Here is an 18,611-nt window from a genome sequence, read left to right as displayed (position 1 = left end):
TCGACCCTTGCCCAATATAGAACATTCTCAGCATAGTAACTACAGTGATCCCTTCAAGAAGCAAACCAGGAACTGTTACTGCTCTGCTTAAACACCTTCAATGGCTTCCAATTACTCAAGTAAAAAGCTATCTTTGCCATGGTCTTCAATGGTTTGTGATTTATGTATCGCCACCTTCACTCCAGCCAGGCCTGCTGTCCTCTCCATTCCTTGACCAAGCTAAGCATGCTCTGCCTGGAATGCCTGTCTATTTCCAGGGCGTATTCTTTCATTTTCTTAGTTCCCGCTGAAATATCACCTTCTCAGACTGTACTATAGGAAATTGCACCCCTATTCACTTTTTCCCGCTTTATTATGTTTAATGTCTCATCACAACCCGATACACATTTACTGTTTACCTTCTCTCTCCACTCATTAGCTGGTAAGCTCACTGAGGGCAGGTACTTCATCTGCTTGGTTTACCACCTTGTTCCTAGATAACAGTTCCTGGTACCAAACGGGTGTTCAATAGTTATTTGAAGAACCAATATGACAAAGCTGCTATGTACTGCTGTATTTTAAAGAATTTTTATTTACCTATTTATGAATAAAGTCCATTATTATTGTGCCTAATGTCCTACCTTTAAAATCTGAAAGTTATTTTTAATTGGAAACATATGAGAAAGAAAACAATCCCCACATATTTCAGTAAATAAAATGAATAGTGAATGTATGGCTATTTCTTTAAAAGTTACATTAATGAATATTTTCAGTTAAAAATCATCTTTTCCAAAACATTTTTTACTTATGATTAAGCAGTAAGTTATTGAGAGTAATGACCATGTACAACAGAACTTGGTATCAATAGCACTTGGTACAATGGCAGTCAGGCTGTCAGGTACATATAGGCACTAAAAATTTTTTTCATTGAATGAATGAATGAATAAGCAGAGACATTATTAGAGATTGAGTTTAAGTTATTTTCCTATTTGGTTACAAATAATAAATATGTACAGATACAGCCTGAAGAAAAAGTATTTTGAATAGATCTTCAAGAAATAATCAGATAGGCTACTATAACATTCCCTACTCTAGCACATACACACCACATTCCATATTTCATTCTATGGAATTCATTAAGATAGCACTGGAATTCTATAATCCTTTGTAAAGATTCCTTGGCAAAACACAATTTGAAAATCTTTTATGTAAAAGAACTGTTTGCTAGAATATTTTACCTGTGTTTCGGGAATAATGGGACTGTCTTCAGGAGAAGATCTGAAGAAGGTGGACAGAGGTGATGACACAATGATAGGATTTGGCCTCACAAATCCGCTCAGATCACAGCTGGGAATGTCATTCTCCTCTTTCTTCATGACTAGGGTATCCATGACATAAAAGACATTCCATGGAATCCACACCGTATGATACTGAGTGAGGAATGGGGATCGTTCAAATACCAAAGTTAGAGAAGCTCCACCATTTGCCACCAAGTCAAACCTAAGGAAATACAAGATACATTTAGTAAATTGTCTGGATCACACAGAACTACCAACACATGCTTCCTTAAATTAATATGCCCCATAAAGAAAATTAACTTTTTCTCCCAACTTTTATATGAAATATTTTGAATTCTACAGGAATGTGAAAAGAATTATACAAGGAACACTCATATACCCTTTATCCATTCATCAGTTTGGTGACATTTTCCCAAGTTTGCTTCTATTAACTCTTTTTTCGAAACCATCTGAGCTTAACTTGTAGACATTATGAAATATTACCCCTAAATATTTCAACATGCATCTTCTTCTAAGACAAAGAAAATACTCCTATAAAACCACAATACTATTTTCATGCCTTAGAAAATGAAATCAACTTTTAAAGAAGTATATGAGCATATGACTGTAAATCTCTGCCACATGGACTGTCACCGGGTTTCTGGAGTCTGAAAGTTGCACTTCCATATGAAAAGGGACAATAAAACATGATGGGTGATGCAAGAGTGTCTAGTTTTTATTCTTAAAATCCTTCACACTGAGATAGTGTGATGATGGGACTAACTCACATTCCATCCTGGCGGGTAATAGTATATCCATATTCCGGGTAATGGAAAAATGAGACATTTACTCCAATAAGTGGAGTTCCATCAGCAGTTAGTACTTGGCCTCTGATGACTGACGCAAGGCTGTGGGAAAAGGAGAAGAATTTGAATGAACATCTGTCTTCTTAGCCCAACATTATCATGATTTATAGATAATCCAACCTAAGGATAAAAATAACACTATCCTATGCAATCAATCGTTATTCACAAAAACCAGACCTGAAATACTCCCAAGATAATGCCCCTTTTAATTCAGTGTAATTCACATTCTCTAAATGCCCTGTGTTTACTTTGAGTTTTTAATTTGTTGCAAACTGTTTTTTGGAGAGCCATCAAGACCAATAATTTAGAGATGAATTTTTAAAATTATAAACTCTGCTTTTTTTCGTTAAGTCATGCATCTGGTGCTTACATGAAGAAAAGTATACTCTCCGATGAATTCTGAAGCAATCTGTAAATCTTCAGGGACCAAGAAGCACAAGATTTAAGGGGGCAATAAGGAACATTTGTGCAACAACTTTTAATCAACTGCTGGGTCTAACTGCATTAATGCTGTTAAATTACCGCAGACCCAGGAGTTCTAGTGTAAATCATCTTCTTTTGCTCAGGAAGGCACGAGACACCTGCTTTCACTTACTGGTTGATTTTCAGGTCATTACTGCTCTGTAAAGCACCAAACAGCTTATGCAATCTTACTGCCATGCCGTTAGCAGTTCCATTACATTAATTCATAATTTATATTATTTAGTGAGCTCGGCTAAAAAAAGTGCACTTCTGTTTTGCCTTTTGGGGTCTTTTCATTGCTTCTTTTGAAACATTTCCAACCGTGCTAACAAAATCAACTAGTTAAATGAAGATTTATTGACTCCTTAATGGAATGTCCTGTTATGTCTCAGGTACTGAAACTGACAAAGCATGTGAACTTTGTCAAAAATGCTTGAATTGTGCAGTTTGGTGAAGAATTTGCCGAAAGAGGGAAAAACTATATTTAAAAAAAAAAAGCACTTTCCTCAAATTCAGTTATCAGCATTTCACATAAAGTGTATGTAACTGTTGATAATATCACTATAAATCTATATGAGGAAAAGATGCATTGACCTCTTATTGAAAGGACTTTCTCCAGGTATAACATGGGTGCTATCAGATCCTATGAGAAAACTGATTCGCTCGTAGAAGGATTTGGCAGCTTGCTGAGATGGTGATTGTAAGCTTTGGCTAATGATATCCTGAGGATCTGGCAATCCGCGACAGTAGGGCTGACTTTGGCACGAACTCTGTAAGCAGCAATCAGGGTCCATACAGTCGATGAGTCCATCTGTAGAGAGAAATGTAAACCAGTAGAATTCTTTTTATGCCATAATGCAGGATAAGTTTTGTTTGTTCCTTGGTTTTTTATCCTATATCAAGTGATCTCCTACTCCCCGATAGTAATTTCTATGACGCATACTTTTTGAAACCAGATGAAATACAGTCATGCGCTACATAACGATGGACCGCATATATGATGGTGGCCCCCATAAGATTATAAGATTGTATTTTTACTGTACCTTTTCTATGCTTAGATACACAAATACTTGCGTTACAGTTGCCTACAGTATTCAGTACAGTCACATGCTGTACAGGTCTGCAGCCTAGGAGCAACAGGCTGTACCACATAGCCTAGGTTTGCAGTAGGCTGTACCATGTAGGTTTGTGTCAGTGCACTCTGTGATTTTATACAATGATAGAATCACCTAACGACACATTTCTCAGAACGTATGCCCATTGCTAAGCGACACATGACTATACTTGCATCTGCTTTCATAGAGAATAAATATTTGGATTAGAGATGGCTGAAAAGAATCATATAATGTTTATTCTGAGTAAGAAGTAAAAAATTACTGATTAGGGCCAGGCATGGTGGCTCATGCCCACAATTCCAGCACTTTGGGAGGATTGCTTGAGGCCAGGAGTTCAAGACCAGCCTGAGTAACATAGTGAGACCCCATCTCTACAAAAAATGAAAAATTTAGCCAGGCATGGTGGCACACATCTGTAGTCCCAGCTACTGGGGAGGCTGAAGCAGGAGGATCACTTGAGCCCAGGAGTTCGAGGTTATAGAGAGCTATGATTGGGCACTGCAGTTCAGACTGGGCAACAGAGCAAGACCCTATATTTATTTAAAAAACAAAACAAAAAAAGAGAAAACTATATTCAATGGCCCATGTGAGTATTCTGTTTAAAACATGTAACCAACCCATTAGTGGATGAGCGTGTCAGGTTATGATGGTTTGATGACATTATCCTTTAAGGTCATTATTTACTGAATAGTTGAAAACATGAATTTTGATCTGCTTAGTAATTACATTTCTCAGTATAGATTAATATAAATATTCATTTATGAAGATTTTAGTCACTCTAGGGAGAACTGAAAAAATAGTTTTGCAATCTTCAAGCTTAAGTATCAGGTCTTGGTATGACCCTATCATGGCAAGCTCAGCCAAAAATATCTAATGACTTACATGTTTTACTTACACAAGTGTTAATAACTTTTATTCTTAAAAAACTATACTAGCCATATATTGGCTTTAGGTCACTCTTATTAATAGAATATTAGCTTGCCCCTTCATTATCTGACAGCAAACTGAGACAAGAGAAAATAGCCAACAATGAATTAAACTGCCCAGTCTAGAAAGTAGGTAAACAACAACGCAGGTAAAGTAAGAAACAAGAGGTGTGGAGGTCTGGCTCTGCGCCCTTAAGTCATTTTGCCCATCTGCAGAATAATGTAGTGAATACATGTGTTTCCCCTTCTGTGAGCAAGAGCTTTAAAATTTCAGCCGGGCATCCAGCCCTCCCCACCTCTCCATCTACGTGCTCATCCCCCTCGCATTTGCTTCAGAAAAGTGCAGGTGACCCACCGTGTCTACCCACTGGAGCAGTAATATTGAGGATTGAGAGGAGGGAAGCATAAACTATATTATGTACTTTTTATATCAGAGTACCACAGTGAGTGTCAGGAACTATCTAAAAAGAGATTCTCCTCCACCCTCCAAACAGGCCAAGCTGTGAGGCTGTGAGGCTGTGAGGCTGGGGTTGCTGCAGCCATCTTGCTGTCACTACAGAACCTGCCAGGGAACACGGCCATCCCAGCATGAGCGGAGCCAAGCGCTGGAGAAAAAACTAATAGGTCGTGCATAGTGACATCTTTGGGGTTTCCGCCATAAGCTGCACTTGACATCCTGGGCCTTTCAGTCATAGGAGCTAAAGCATTCCCTTTTTCCTCAAGCCTGTTAGGGTTGCATTTTCTGTCACTTGGAACTGAAAGAGACCTAACTTATCCAGAGACTATAACTATTAATAAAAACCTCTTCACTGTTTCCCTGTAGTTTGGAGTAGGGGGAAGCTTAATAAGTGAATACTTGAATTAAATTTATAAAATTGGACTGTTTATATTAAATTTTAAGTTTTTTGTTACTGCAATTTCTATACACATGAAAATGTATGGGTTAAAATTTCTGATAAGCAGATCTCATTATATATTGTTTCTTTATGATTTTATTTTCATGTAGATGTCTGTTATAGTTCTAAAATGATGAGTTGTTAGAAAACTGCATGTTTATGCCTTTTACAAAAATCTAAAATCATGTTTTAAGAAAATCAGTGAATCTGAGCTTTGAAATTTCATATAAATTTATCAAAATATTACTTTAGTAGCCAGAAAACCATGAAGATGCAAAATGTCTAAACATTTCTCAATATTTCTAGTGGAAGAAAGATGAAACTATGCTATAGGCTTATTTTCATGAGGATATATTGCAATAATAATGTAAAACATTGTATTTTTTCTCCATCTCTCTCAAAGAAATAGAAGTGTAAGTTATTAAAATAGAAGTCTAAGTTATTAAAACTTAGACTTCTGAAGTAGTAGACTATTGACCTATTGCCCCAATATAATTTCTGGCTTGAAAAAACAATTTTAAAAAAACCCAACCCTTCAGTAGCAATTCATGATCATATGTTGAAATTTTATGAGGACTCTTTTAATATGTATTTTAGAATATAGTTTCTTTAGAGTTCTTACTTTATGGATTTAGAATGGGTGCACATGCTTGGGAGAGTAATTTAAGACAAATATTTGATATTCTTACAGGTTTTCCCTCTTACATTCATTCTTGAACAAAAGTAGAAACTACTCAATAGGAAAAGTACTTCCAAATATATTTTATCTCCATTAATCTGGCAAATTAAGGGTTAAGCATTCCTCCTCCTCTTCTCCTTCGCCTACAACACTCCCACAGTGTCTTCCCTTAGGCAATGTATGGTACAGTTGCCAAAGAGGAATGCTCAAATTTAGTCATTCATCTTTGTTAGTTTATAAAAAGCAAATGTACATCTGGCATGTAGTCCGCAGGTCATAAAACTGCATGAGATTGACACCTTCTGAACTAATCAGTTGGAAATGCATTTTTACAAGCCTCTCTGCTAACATCAATCAGAGAAAGAATCTCATTTTCACCAGCCAAGATGCAGGGACACAGTTTGTTATTTTTCTGCAGAGTTTATCAGTAACTTGCCCAAGCAAGTGACGGATGGTTATGAATCTGGTTTTCTATAACTTGAGAAAACATTTTTCATTTTTTTGTCTGTATTTATCTAGCAGCTAGGGCTATCTAGTACAAATAAGTTGATTACCCACTTGCCCAAATGTATAGTGTAGTAAAATTGTCTTTGTGGAATGGCTTCTCAAAATCATCGAGATTCCATTTTAGTTTTAGGAATATTAGGTGGCTTACATTTATATCGGCACAGAAGCCGTATCTAATAGCATTAATCATAAAAAATCTACAGGAAATCAAATGTTCAAAACCCTCTGAATAATGACTTCAATTATCAGTTAAGAGTCTTTCTTTATTCAGGTTAGGTTTTGCAATATAAGTGGTGCTCTGATATAAAGTAGATAACATAGTTTATGCTTCCCTCCACTCAATCCTTAATATTATTGCTCTAGTTATCTTTTCTGCCCATATTTTTAAACATGCTCTTATCTTTCCTTAGGCATTTTCACTGGTCTTTAGCAGTGCCTGGCCAACTAATTTCGTAAACAGCCAAATAGTAAATACTTTGGGCTTTGTGGGCCATACAGTATCCATTGAACTATTCAACTCCGCCTTTGTAGTGCTAAAGGAGCTAGACAATATATAAAAGAATGGGTGTTGACTGTGTTCCAATAAAACTTTATGTACAAAAATCAGGCTTTGGCCCAGAGACCATAGCTTGCCAACCTCTGGTCTTGCTCTAAGGTTTCTACCCTGTCTTATTTCCTATTTTCTTTTCGTCATTCTTGATATTTTTTTTCTGGCAAATTTAAACAATACACGTTTTGTCAGATTATTAAAACTCTGACTTCAAATCTGTTCCTAAGTTACCCTTTATGCTGGTTTTACTCTGCTTGTCCAAAACTCTCACTTTCTTCTTTCAGGAGCAATGGATATTTTTATTTGTTTTTCAAAACCTTGATTTACTAACTGGATAAAAAGTCATGAATTTTCTTTTTTACTAAAAAGACAATGTCTACTGCCTTCCCCACAGTATTTGAAACTAAATCTCTTCCCACCTCCTGTGAGTACTAAATTCGAGTTAGAAATTCTGATGTAGTATTTTATTTGTGGACTTCAGAATTTTGAAAGTGTTCAGATGTACCTTTCATTGCTCCTTCCAGTCATCCTTCTGTAATATGCATGAAATGCATTTATTCATTACTCGGTTGGGATCATGTTTGTTTTCTGTACATTCTTGTTTTGTCTTTATCAGTGCTCTCTCAGTGGCTTCAGTCCTCGTGTTCATGTCATTTCAATGCTAGTGACTCTAGGCCGACCATTCTTCTCAACTACAAACCTACAAACTGTCTTGAAGATATTTCCACTTGATTACTGCACCGACATCTAAAACTTAACATGGCTAAATATGACCATAACATACCTATATATGATCTTCTCCTCCAAACATGCTGCTTCTGTGTTTCCTATTTCAATGAAGGTTTCACTAACTCCCCATCCTGATTCTCAAAGTAGAAACCTAAGCTTTATTTCCTGCTTTCTTTCCAATGAGTGTTACTTTCTTCTGTGCACATGTGTGCTCATTGGTTAGTTTCCAATTTAATAGTGAATACATGTGATTTTTCTTTTTCCATTCTTTAGATACTTCACTTTGGATAATGGTCTCCAGTTCCATCCAAATTGTTGCAAAAGGCCTTAATTCATCCTTCTTCATGGCTGCATAGTATTCCATAGTATAGATATACCACATTTTGTTAATCCACTCATGAATTGATGGGCCCTTGGGTTGATTCCAAATCTTTGCAATTGTGAAGTGTGTTGCAGTAAACATTTGAGTGCAAGTGTATTTTTGATAAAATTACTTCTTTTCCTTTTGGTAAGTACCCAGTAGTGGGATTGCTGGATCAAATGGTAGGTCTACTTGTAGTTCTTGAGGAATATCCATACTGTTTTCCATCTCCCTTCCTTTTTCTCTGCACTTAATCAATCACCAGTTCCTTCTTTTCTTCGTCCAAAATCTCTCTTGAATCAGTCTGTTTCTTTTCGTTTCTCCGAAATTGCCCTTCAGGCCACCATGGTTCTATCTTGGCAAGATCTCTGCAATAGCTCGGTCTCCCTCTCACCTCAACTGTTCTCTCCGCTTTAGCCAGAGTTATCACCTTCACACAATCGTCTCAGTCAAATGTCTCATTAAACCTCTTGAGGGCTAATCAAGGTCACTGTTGTGTCCCCAGAATCTAGTACACTTCTAGGCACCAAACAGGCATATAACACATTTGCTGAACAAAAGAATGAATAAGTTCCTAAACTGATTTAAACTGTCAAAATGATATTTTAGAAGGATATCAGAGGTACCCTCTTTTTTTCTTTTATCACCCTTTCCTTACCTTCAGACACTATGCTAATCCTTGATTTGCTATTTCTTTTTCACTCTAGTAAGCACTTAAAAATGTTCTTAACTGGACATTAAGCAATCCACAGAATTATAAAAAGTATAAGAAGAAATCATAATGAAATACTATGTATAATATTATGCATAATCTTACAAAGGCCCTACTTAGGAAGACACCCGGAATTCATGAATAAAAAGTTAAACCTCATAAAAATTTACCTCATATCAATTGGAAACTTCTGCATGACAAAAGACACCACAAATTAGAGTTAAAAGTTAAGTGAAAACCTGCAATAAAATATCTGCAACATACCTAACAAAGAATTAATAAGTAGAATACATAGGTAAGTCCTAAGAGTTAAAAAGGAAATATTAAGCAACTCAATAAAAAAAAGGAGCAAGAGAAATAAGTGAGCAATCAATAAAAAAAGAAATATGAATGGTCAAGAAACAAATATAAAGATCATTTATCTAATTAGTAATTAGGAAAATGCAAATTAAAACAATAAAAATGGGGTTATTTTCACCCATCAGACAAAATTCACATTTTTCATTTTGTTGAACAATTTTGTTTATGTACAATGATTAGGTAAGAACTATGAACACGGTGGAAAGAAACACACTCATCCTGATAAAGTGTATCATGGTGAAATCTATTGCAAGGCAATGTGGTAGTAGCTACCAAGATTAAAAATTAAAATATTCTTTGACCCAGCAATTTCACTTCTAAAAATCCATCCTAAAGAAATATTCGTACATTTACACAAAAGATTTATATGCAGATACACACACACACACACAAATTCACTACAGCTTTGTTTCTATATGAGGAGCAAAAAAATTAGAAACTAAATTAATATATCATGGTAAAATTAATTAGTCCACCCATGTTTCTGTTGTAAGGAATGAGATAAGGCTCCATGTATGGGCATGAAAAAAATCTCTAAGATATATTCTTTGGAAGAATCAAATTTAGAATAGTACTTATCCCATCTAAGTTTAAAAACATGTAAATTCACTGAGAGAGAGGTAGAAAGAAACCCATCATCTTATTTGCTTGTTTGTTTATTTATTTATTTGAGACAGCATCTCAATCTGTCACCAGGCTGGAGTGCAGTGGTACAATCACAGCTCCCTACAGCCTCAAACTCCTGGGCTCAAGCGATTCTCCTGCCTCAGCCTCTCAAGTAGCTGGGACTATAGGCATGTGCCACCACACCTGACTATTTTTTAAACTGTTTTGTAGAGATTGAGGGGGGGTCTCACAATGTCACCCAGATTGGTCTTGAACTCCGGGCCTCAAGCAATCCTTCCACTTTGGCCTCCCAAAGTACTGGGATTACACCAAGCCTGGCCTATATATTTAATTCTTATTTTAAAATTTGTATTAGTCTCATCCTCCTGCTAGACTTATTTTTTTTCACATATTTTCAAACATGTCCTTATTTTCATTTGGTACCCTCCAAGCCTGGACCACTTCCATTCATCATACTCATTCTGATGCTTTATATTAAAATTTCATCCATTTTTTTCCTCCTCTTTTTTTACTCCAGCCAATACCTACTTTTTCTTGTAGTTTAAATTGTATTTTTACATCTTTCATTTATTTAATATTTATTTATTTATCACCATTCCTATCTTTCTAATTTCCGAATAACCTCAGCTGAATCGTGATCTTCTCAACCGTAATCAGCCCCTGAAGACTAGAAAAAAAAATGGCTGGTTTAGGTACATCTTTCTGATATACCCCCAAAAGGATAATTCTGAAGGACAAAATATAACTCTATTTACTTACAAGTAAGGTGTGTTATTCCTGGCAGGAGTTATATTTTGGCATTCCACCATTCTTGCACAAAGTCTAGTATGAATCTTTTAAAGTCATTCTTGTGCCCTCAACCATCCAATCTCCAGGATAGGGCTTGAGTCTCATCTCAGAGACCCACAGGGGAGCTATCCACTGGAGGACCAGACAGGGAAGCAAGATGTCAAAGGAAACTTTGCCTAGATCTGCCTTATGAGAAGAGAGATGGGAGTGTGGTAACACCTGCCAGAGATAATGCATTTTGGAGAAATCATCTTATTGAAAAGTATCTGAAGTTTCTGCAAAGGTAGAATTATCTCCGGCAAGCTGTTGCATTTCGGTGCTCGCACAGTAGGAACATCATTTGGGGAGCTATTTAAAGTCGAGGAACCCCTTGTTGAATGAGATCCTTAGTGGGTAGGGTAGATACAAACAAGGATGTTTATAAAAGTATACAGGGAGGATTGGAGCGCTGCCTTGCCAGCCTTGGGCATGGAAAAAAGCATGTCAGAGGTTTAGCATTTGTTTTCTTGTCAAATGAAAGGCGTGTAATTTTGGGGGGAGGGAGAAGATAGAGATTAGAAGATTCCTTCTGAAAGTAATAATAGTCTATGAACCATGTGAAACAGTTGTTGGAGTACGTTGTCTGATTATACTAACACAAAATGCTATGGAGAGCTATTAATATTCCTATAGTAGAATCTTTTTCCTGCCTGCCCAGCATCCACATGCCTTTCTTCTGGTGACGGCACTGCAATTTTCCTTTGGGCAGGTGACCTAATTCCTAAGGCGAGTGAGACTCAGGCCTCGTGTAACAGTTAAAAAAAGGCATCATCTTGTCCTGGGGTTGTTATGCTCGTGGGTTATAAACCCAGAGCTGGTGGTAGCCACTTTGGGGAAGAGATGGCCCGAGGATGCTTCCAACATGTAATAGAAGAAAGCAGAGTTAAAAGATGAATGAAGTTAGGTTTCTGTTATCACTGTTTGAACACTCGGGGACAGCTATGTCTGAATTTTTTCAGTTATATAAACTAATAATTTTTTTTTAAGCATAAAATTGTTTCAGTTTAATTTCTCTTGTGTGCAACCAGAGCCTTCCCTGGTAAGAATGATTGACTAGAACCTTGGAGAATAGGATTTTCTTGCTGAGGGGAAGTGGAAGTCTGACGTAGAGTACTCCGTGAGGCAGACTGGACCTCAGTTCAGATGGCTGACTAAAGAGGTGCTTAAGAAACTCAAGAATGTGGCAGTACAAGGTCACTGTCTTAAACCCTGCTCCAGAGCATACAACATTTAATAGTGACCGATTCCCATCTCTTCATCTTTCTTTTCTCTGACCTTAGCAATTTCCTGATCAGAATGAGTTTGGGAATCTGAACAAAAAATGGCTCCATTTAGAGGGGTATTAACTTTGTAGGTGAAGTTGGAGTTGAAGAAGAAATATTTGTAAGCCAAGTCTGGGTAGGTACCGTTGATCATTTGCTCTGGAAGCTTTCTCAACCAGGACAGAAGGGCAACCGGTTGCTCTCACATATCTACATGTCCTGTTTGGAGATGTTATCCACAATTGTTTGATCCAGTGACCATTTGTCTCTGACTTCCACTGCATGATTTAAAACTCCAACATTCCATTGCCTGCCTTGGTCCAAAAGATCTGCTCCGGCAGCCTCTGGTTGGTACCAGGATCTGGATTTGAGAAGTAGCTAGGGGAGGTACCTTGTCAATTCTACATGGAGTGGAGATCCTTGTCAGGGCCCTTATTGTTGGTAAAAGATTGCCCTTAGTTCTGAAAAGCTACAGGTACCAAGTGTATATGACAGATGTTTGTATGGACCTTGAAGATAGAAGGTTCAATTGGACAGCAGGTGTAGCTCTTATGAATGCACAGGTGTTAAAAGACCAGCTAAATATAAGTTGCTCCAATCTGTTTTATTAGTAGTCCACTCCTGCTGTTCCTCATAAAGAGTTCCCTTTTGAGGCTGCTTTTTCTTAAGCATTACAGGGAGATAAAGGGGAACAGAGACACAGAAAGGCAACGAGTGACATCTATTTAGTAAGAGCCAGATTTTGAGAATCTTTAGAATCAGACAGTGACAATAGCAAACTCGATTGGGTAAAGTACATTTTGAAGGAAAAGGAAGATGACTGGCTAAAGAAATTTAAATATTTCCCCATATGTAGGGGTCTTTCCTCAAATTTTTTTGGTATATCTTCTTTAGTTCCGGGAATGATAAGCAACTTTCTTTGATTTTCTTTTACAAAGACTGTGTTCTACAAAGTTGCTCAAACTAGACTAAAGTAGTTATTTATCTGAAATGTTTAACTTCTGAGTAGGGCCGAATCAACCTAGTCTTCACCCTCTCCTCCTTAGTTACCTTGATGTGCTAAATCAAGTTTTTAAGTTACTCTCTGGCTAATTCACCATTTTGACACCAAATTTAGCCAATAGACCCATAACACTGCAGTCACCATATGTCCTAGAATTCCAGGTATGGTCCCAATTGTAAACATTCTGTTCTATTGTCCTCATATAATGATACTCTTCATTGCCAACTCATGCCTCTTCATTTGGGGTTTGGTGTGGAAAATACTGTCTTTACAGACATAGCGAATGTTTAAGTTCAAAGAAGCCTCTAGCTCAGGTTATAAGGCATCCAGGTTACAATCTCCGGGCATAAGAAGGCTGGCACTGAGATTCCTTCTTAGAAGATCAACAGAATTAGGTTAGGGACAGGAATACAAATTATGTGAGATAAGCAGAGAATCCACAGGAGGTCTCCTAACAGCTCGTATTTCCCCTTGGAGAGGGCAGTCTAGAGATGGCATAGTTTCATGCTAATAAGAATAAACAAAGGGGAATGAGGCCAATTCACAGTTGATAAATTTTGAGGAAAAGGAAAAACCTCCTTAGCTGATAACAATACTAAAGGGTTGATTAGCCCCTAAATTACTCTGCAGTGTCTCTGCAGACTTGGCCCTGCAGTTTGCTTCCCTCTGAGAGTCTGTAGCCTCCTCAATGTAATCTCCTTTTAGGAGACAAAATCTGGAATATATGATCAAGGAGAAAGAGAAGCTCTCCTTCCTCCCTAGGCAATAGTGACAATGGGTAGGGGGTTCTTTGGGGGATGCTGGGGAGGAGAGTTGCCATATGGGCTGCGGTTCAGAGAGGATTAACGTTGCCATTCTACAAAACATATTGTTGAGAGGAGCAGGGGCAACAAGGTATTATCAGACAGAGAAAGCTACGAGGGTAAGGACCCCTGAAATCTATCGGGAGTAGGAGGAAAGGAGGCTTTAGCTCTGAATTTGTGGTTCCAGTTTTTTGACAGTCCAGGTTAAAAGAAAATAGGGAAAACAGTCAACAGTCTGCTAGAAACTAAAGGGGAGAACTGCAGCTTCTTGAGAGAAAGGTAAGGTACACATAACGTTTGGTTTGAGAATGACTGTGGGCTCAGGCTAATGAGGGTGTGTGTGTGTGTGTGTGTGTGTGTGTGTGTGTGTGTGTGGTGTGTTTGGGGTGGAGGGGAGGTTGAGGACTTAGTTCACGTGACTGTTTCCTAGAGAACAGTAGCTAGGCCCACTCTAGATGTAGAAAGGAAAAGGCTGTTCAATCTTCTCTGACAACCTTCTATGAAATTCATTTAGTAGGGATGAGCACTTTTGGAAGCAAAAGAAGGGAAATTGGATAATAATAGCTGCCACTTACAGCATACTACGTGCCTGGCAATATGCTATGCACTTTGCATACATTTTTTCACTTAATTCTTTCCAAAAATCTTTTATTCCTATTTTCTAGATGAAGCAATTGAGGTTTAAAGAGATAAAAAAAAATCTTGTGTAAGGACGCATAATAACTACACAGTAAAGATCTGTCTGACTCCCAAACCTGCACTCTTTAGCCAACACCATATCGTCCCTGGGGGCATTCCCCAAAGAGCGGGAGGAGGGAGCGGGTAGGAAACACACCCTTACCCACAGAGTAAGTGACCACAGAGGCCCAGATAGGAACTACAGCCTTTCTAAAAACGCAGTCCTAAATGTATGTCAAAACGGAACAGCTATCAGGACCAACTATTCCATCACTGGAGGAGTAATCACCAACTCTCCATTCTCTGAAATTAAAATACGGCAGCATGAGGGATGTGCTCAATGGGGAAAATAATTATTCTTAACAAAGTCACTTAACTTGGGTGGAATATCACAATACTTTTAACAGGGTGTAAAGTTAAGGATAAAAAGACACTAGAGTACAGCTTCAAGGAGACTGTTCTCTGTGACTGTTTAATTTTTTCCATCCATGCCTTTCAACAGAAGAGCTTAAAAATGCCTTGCATCTTTTGGAATGTTAGTTATTAAAATACTGCTTTGGAGCTCCCAATTCACAGCGCCCTAAATACTGTAGTTGAGGAGAACCAGCCCCCGTGGATTAAGAAAAAGAATGGAAAACAATGGACATTATACAGTAGCTTGCCTTTTCCCCGAGTGATAACAACGTTGCATTTGTTTCAGGAAAAATAAGGGGCACAATCATTCCATCAGCACTCCTACATTTTTCAATCAACCTAATCTATGGGGATCAGACTTTTTTCGGCAACAGATAACTACGTACTCCCTATAACTTAGAAACCTGTGCTCTGGCTCACACTTGTTTCCACGCTCTGCATTTCTTACCTCCTTCATTGTCCTTGCTGTCTGTGCAGAGGGTCTCCATGGCTACATCACAGCCTGCGCCTCTCCACCCTGGCTGGCAAACACAGTGCCAGCCGTTTTGGTCCAACGTACATCTTCCATTGCTGTTGCATAGACCAGGACAACCCTCTGTCAAGACAAAGAAGGAAAACACCAGTGATTTGAGTATTGAAAGTTTTTGCACCTAGAATAAACAGATAAGGGACACTTAGTGGGAACAGGCCTTTATAAACAGCACAAATACTGTAATTGCACATGGATAGAAACAGCAACATTATCTAAGGAATCTAGTTCTTATCCAAGTGGCATCTTTGATTGGCCTGGCCCTTGAGACACCACTTACCTGCGCAGGACAGAAATATATGCAACGATCCACTAAATAGCTGCGGGCCAGACAAAATTAACTTAAATTTTTTTCCTTTGGCAAAGCAACAAGGTATACTGTATGGTATGAAAACGCATCCCGACACAATAATTTCAGAATCCCTAGTCTAGATTTTCAATCTGTTGTAAAAATCACTGGTCATTTATCAGGACATACCTTCTTAAAGCACCTTGTTGCTTTAAAAAATTCCCTCGAAATTCAAAAGCATGAAAGTAGGTATGAGGATATGAATGATGTTAAAAAGAGAACATTAATTTTATCTGGCCTCAGAGTTGCCGTATATTCATGTGAAATTACAGTGCATTAAGTAATTGCACAAAGTATAGGCCAGTATCAATGACTATACTTTATGCCAAGAGTACATTCCTTTTCACAGAATAAGCAAAGCCCAGGAAATAGTGAAGCAGCTTAGCATCTATTCTAACAAACATTAGGATTCAGGCTGCATACGGATGGGACAGGACCGACAGGATTTTCAACTAAATGTAATAGCTGTGCATATTTGATTACTTAGGACGGACAAAATGAAATACCATAAGGACCACAATAAAACATTGATAGACTGAACAAAAACACGGTAGTGACGTGCTTCAAGACAGATAGCGAAGAGTGATATTTTGTGACAATCTCCCTAAGGCTTTTATGCTGTTACCTTTATATCCTATCTTGTCTGCTTTTATGGGCAAGAAGGGAAAATTTGGGAAACAATTAAAATAATTTAATATACCCAAAATCTATAATTGTTTCAGTCTAACATGACATTTTAAAAAAACAATTTTTGTCACTTCCTACTGATGATATCCGGCATGCAGCCAACATGATCTGTTTATGAGGATGACGCTTAGGTAGGTTCTGGTGTTCTTGTTTATGAGTGTGACATGACACCAACGAAAGCAAGGACAGAAATGCTCTGAAATTGTGAGAATAACTGGCTATTAATCAGATCTCTTTGGACAGAGCTATTTATAATTCGGTATAAAATATAAGTTAATAGAAATACTTGCTCTAGCAATTGGGGTTTGTTAGACAGCTTCTTATAATTAGAATGCTACTCTTGTTTCGGTGACAAAATTTAAGGGAACAATCTGTTTAAAGATGTTTATTTTAAGTCTGTATTAAAAGAATTATTCATGTATTGGTTTCCCCTCCTCCACTGTGGAACTTGAAAAGAAAATATCTCAAAGAGACATTCTGTCTCTTAAGATTAGAGTTAACAGAAAGAAGAATATTTTGACAGTCTCTCGTGGAAGAGTATAACGAAATTATCCTTATGGATACCATCAGGTCAGGAAGAGATTAATTTTGCTGCTGCTTTTCTTTCAGACAATTACCATCTGTATTTATGGATGATTCAATGCATAAAAGGTGAATTTTCCTTATGGATGTGTTTTTATTGTTTTATTTTTATGAAAAAGAAAGGTTTAATTGCCCCACTGACAAAGAGGTGCAGCAGCTAACCGCATGCACGCAAGAGTTGTTATACGAAAGCCTGGATATTGCCATGAATATTTTCATATTCTAATGAAAAGCACAAACAAGGAATAAAAAATAGGTAATCTGAGGAGAAAGGGAAAGGGAATTTTCTCTTCTGAAAAAATTTTTTCCACCTATTTCTACAATAACTGAAGACATGAGCATCTGCTGTTTTCTGCTGAACAAGGTGATCAGTTCTGTTTTTATAGAATGCACAATATTTTGAAGTTTTTTTAAAAAATAAAAGAACATAAATTATGATCTATTTTGAAGCATTTACAAAAAGCCAAAGAAGTTTCCATGTGAGATAAATGAGATTTCTCTCAACATATGTTAACCAGAATCTTCTTTAGATTGACAAGTTCTTACTCTGTGATAAAAGAGTATTTGTCATTCTTTAATTTAGAATTTCCAGCTCATTAGCTGAATTGCCAAAAATGAAGATCTTAAAGCAGAAAAAAAAAAACCCTAAAAAACAAAAAACAGCACATATACTGTTATCTTCAGTTTTTGGTTCCAAAGAAAACTAATGCTTTTACACAGCAATGAAATCTGTGATAACCCAAAATTATAAAAATGAGACACAGACATTTAAGTCTCAATACTTGAAATCCAAGGCATTTCACATAATGTAAGCCTGACTGATAATTTACAAACTATGCATGAAAAACAGTCTATTGTCATACCTAGTGCAATCTGATACACGGTTATATATAGATATATATGTAGATATGTCAACAAAGAGCAAGTATACAGTACCTTTAACTATCTTATCCAAATAGTGAGCTTGGGAAATTAAAAAGGAGAAAAGAACAGACAGACATTTCAGAAGTGTCACATGGGACAAGAAAACTTTCAGAATTTACATGCAAATCGAGTAGCTGCAGCTGACATAAGACTCACATCACACGACAGAGATGCACTTCATATCTTCTAAAAATGCACCGTATTCACGTTTTAGCAAATGTAGTCACGATTCCAGGAAATACTCAGCATTTTCAAGAAAAGTATGCAGGTAAACTAACACTACTTTTCACAGATTATTTGGAATGCACTCCACCCTCATCTTTTTAAGATTATAATTTATAACAGCTAAGTAGAAATGGAATCAATTCTTTATTACTAAAGAATTTTGGAAATTTACAACTATGAGATCTACAAATAATCAAAAACTTTAATAGTAAACAAGCAAAAAAAGAAGATAGAAATTGAGACTCCTTGAGCAAATGTAACATGTTTACATTATATTTGAA

The 18,611-nt window shown here is 37.1% G+C and overlaps 1 protein-coding gene across 1 annotated transcript in view; it reads right to left on the bottom strand.

The window, feature by feature from the left end:
* The window catches only part of TENM3 (teneurin transmembrane protein 3), a 216,801-nt gene that overhangs the window by 57,701 nt on the left and 140,489 nt on the right, over positions 1–18,611 (bottom strand). The window contains exons 10-13 of the mRNA XM_012657467.1: positions 15,483–15,629; positions 3,179–3,395; positions 2,045–2,164; positions 1,218–1,479 (exon numbers count right to left, since the gene is read on the bottom strand). Of these exons, the coding sequence (XP_012512921.1) occupies positions 1,218–1,479; positions 2,045–2,164; positions 3,179–3,395; positions 15,483–15,629 (746 nt within the window). The remainder of the gene's footprint in view (positions 1–1,217; positions 1,480–2,044; positions 2,165–3,178; positions 3,396–15,482; positions 15,630–18,611) is intronic.

The sequence above is a fragment of the Propithecus coquereli genome, unplaced genomic scaffold (genome assembly GCF_000956105.1).
Source record: "Propithecus coquereli isolate 6110/MARCELLA unplaced genomic scaffold, Pcoq_1.0 Scaffold543, whole genome shotgun sequence".
Classification (NCBI taxonomy): domain Eukaryota; kingdom Metazoa; phylum Chordata; class Mammalia; order Primates; family Indriidae; genus Propithecus; species Propithecus coquereli.
This window is presented reverse-complemented; position numbering and strand designations above follow the sequence as displayed.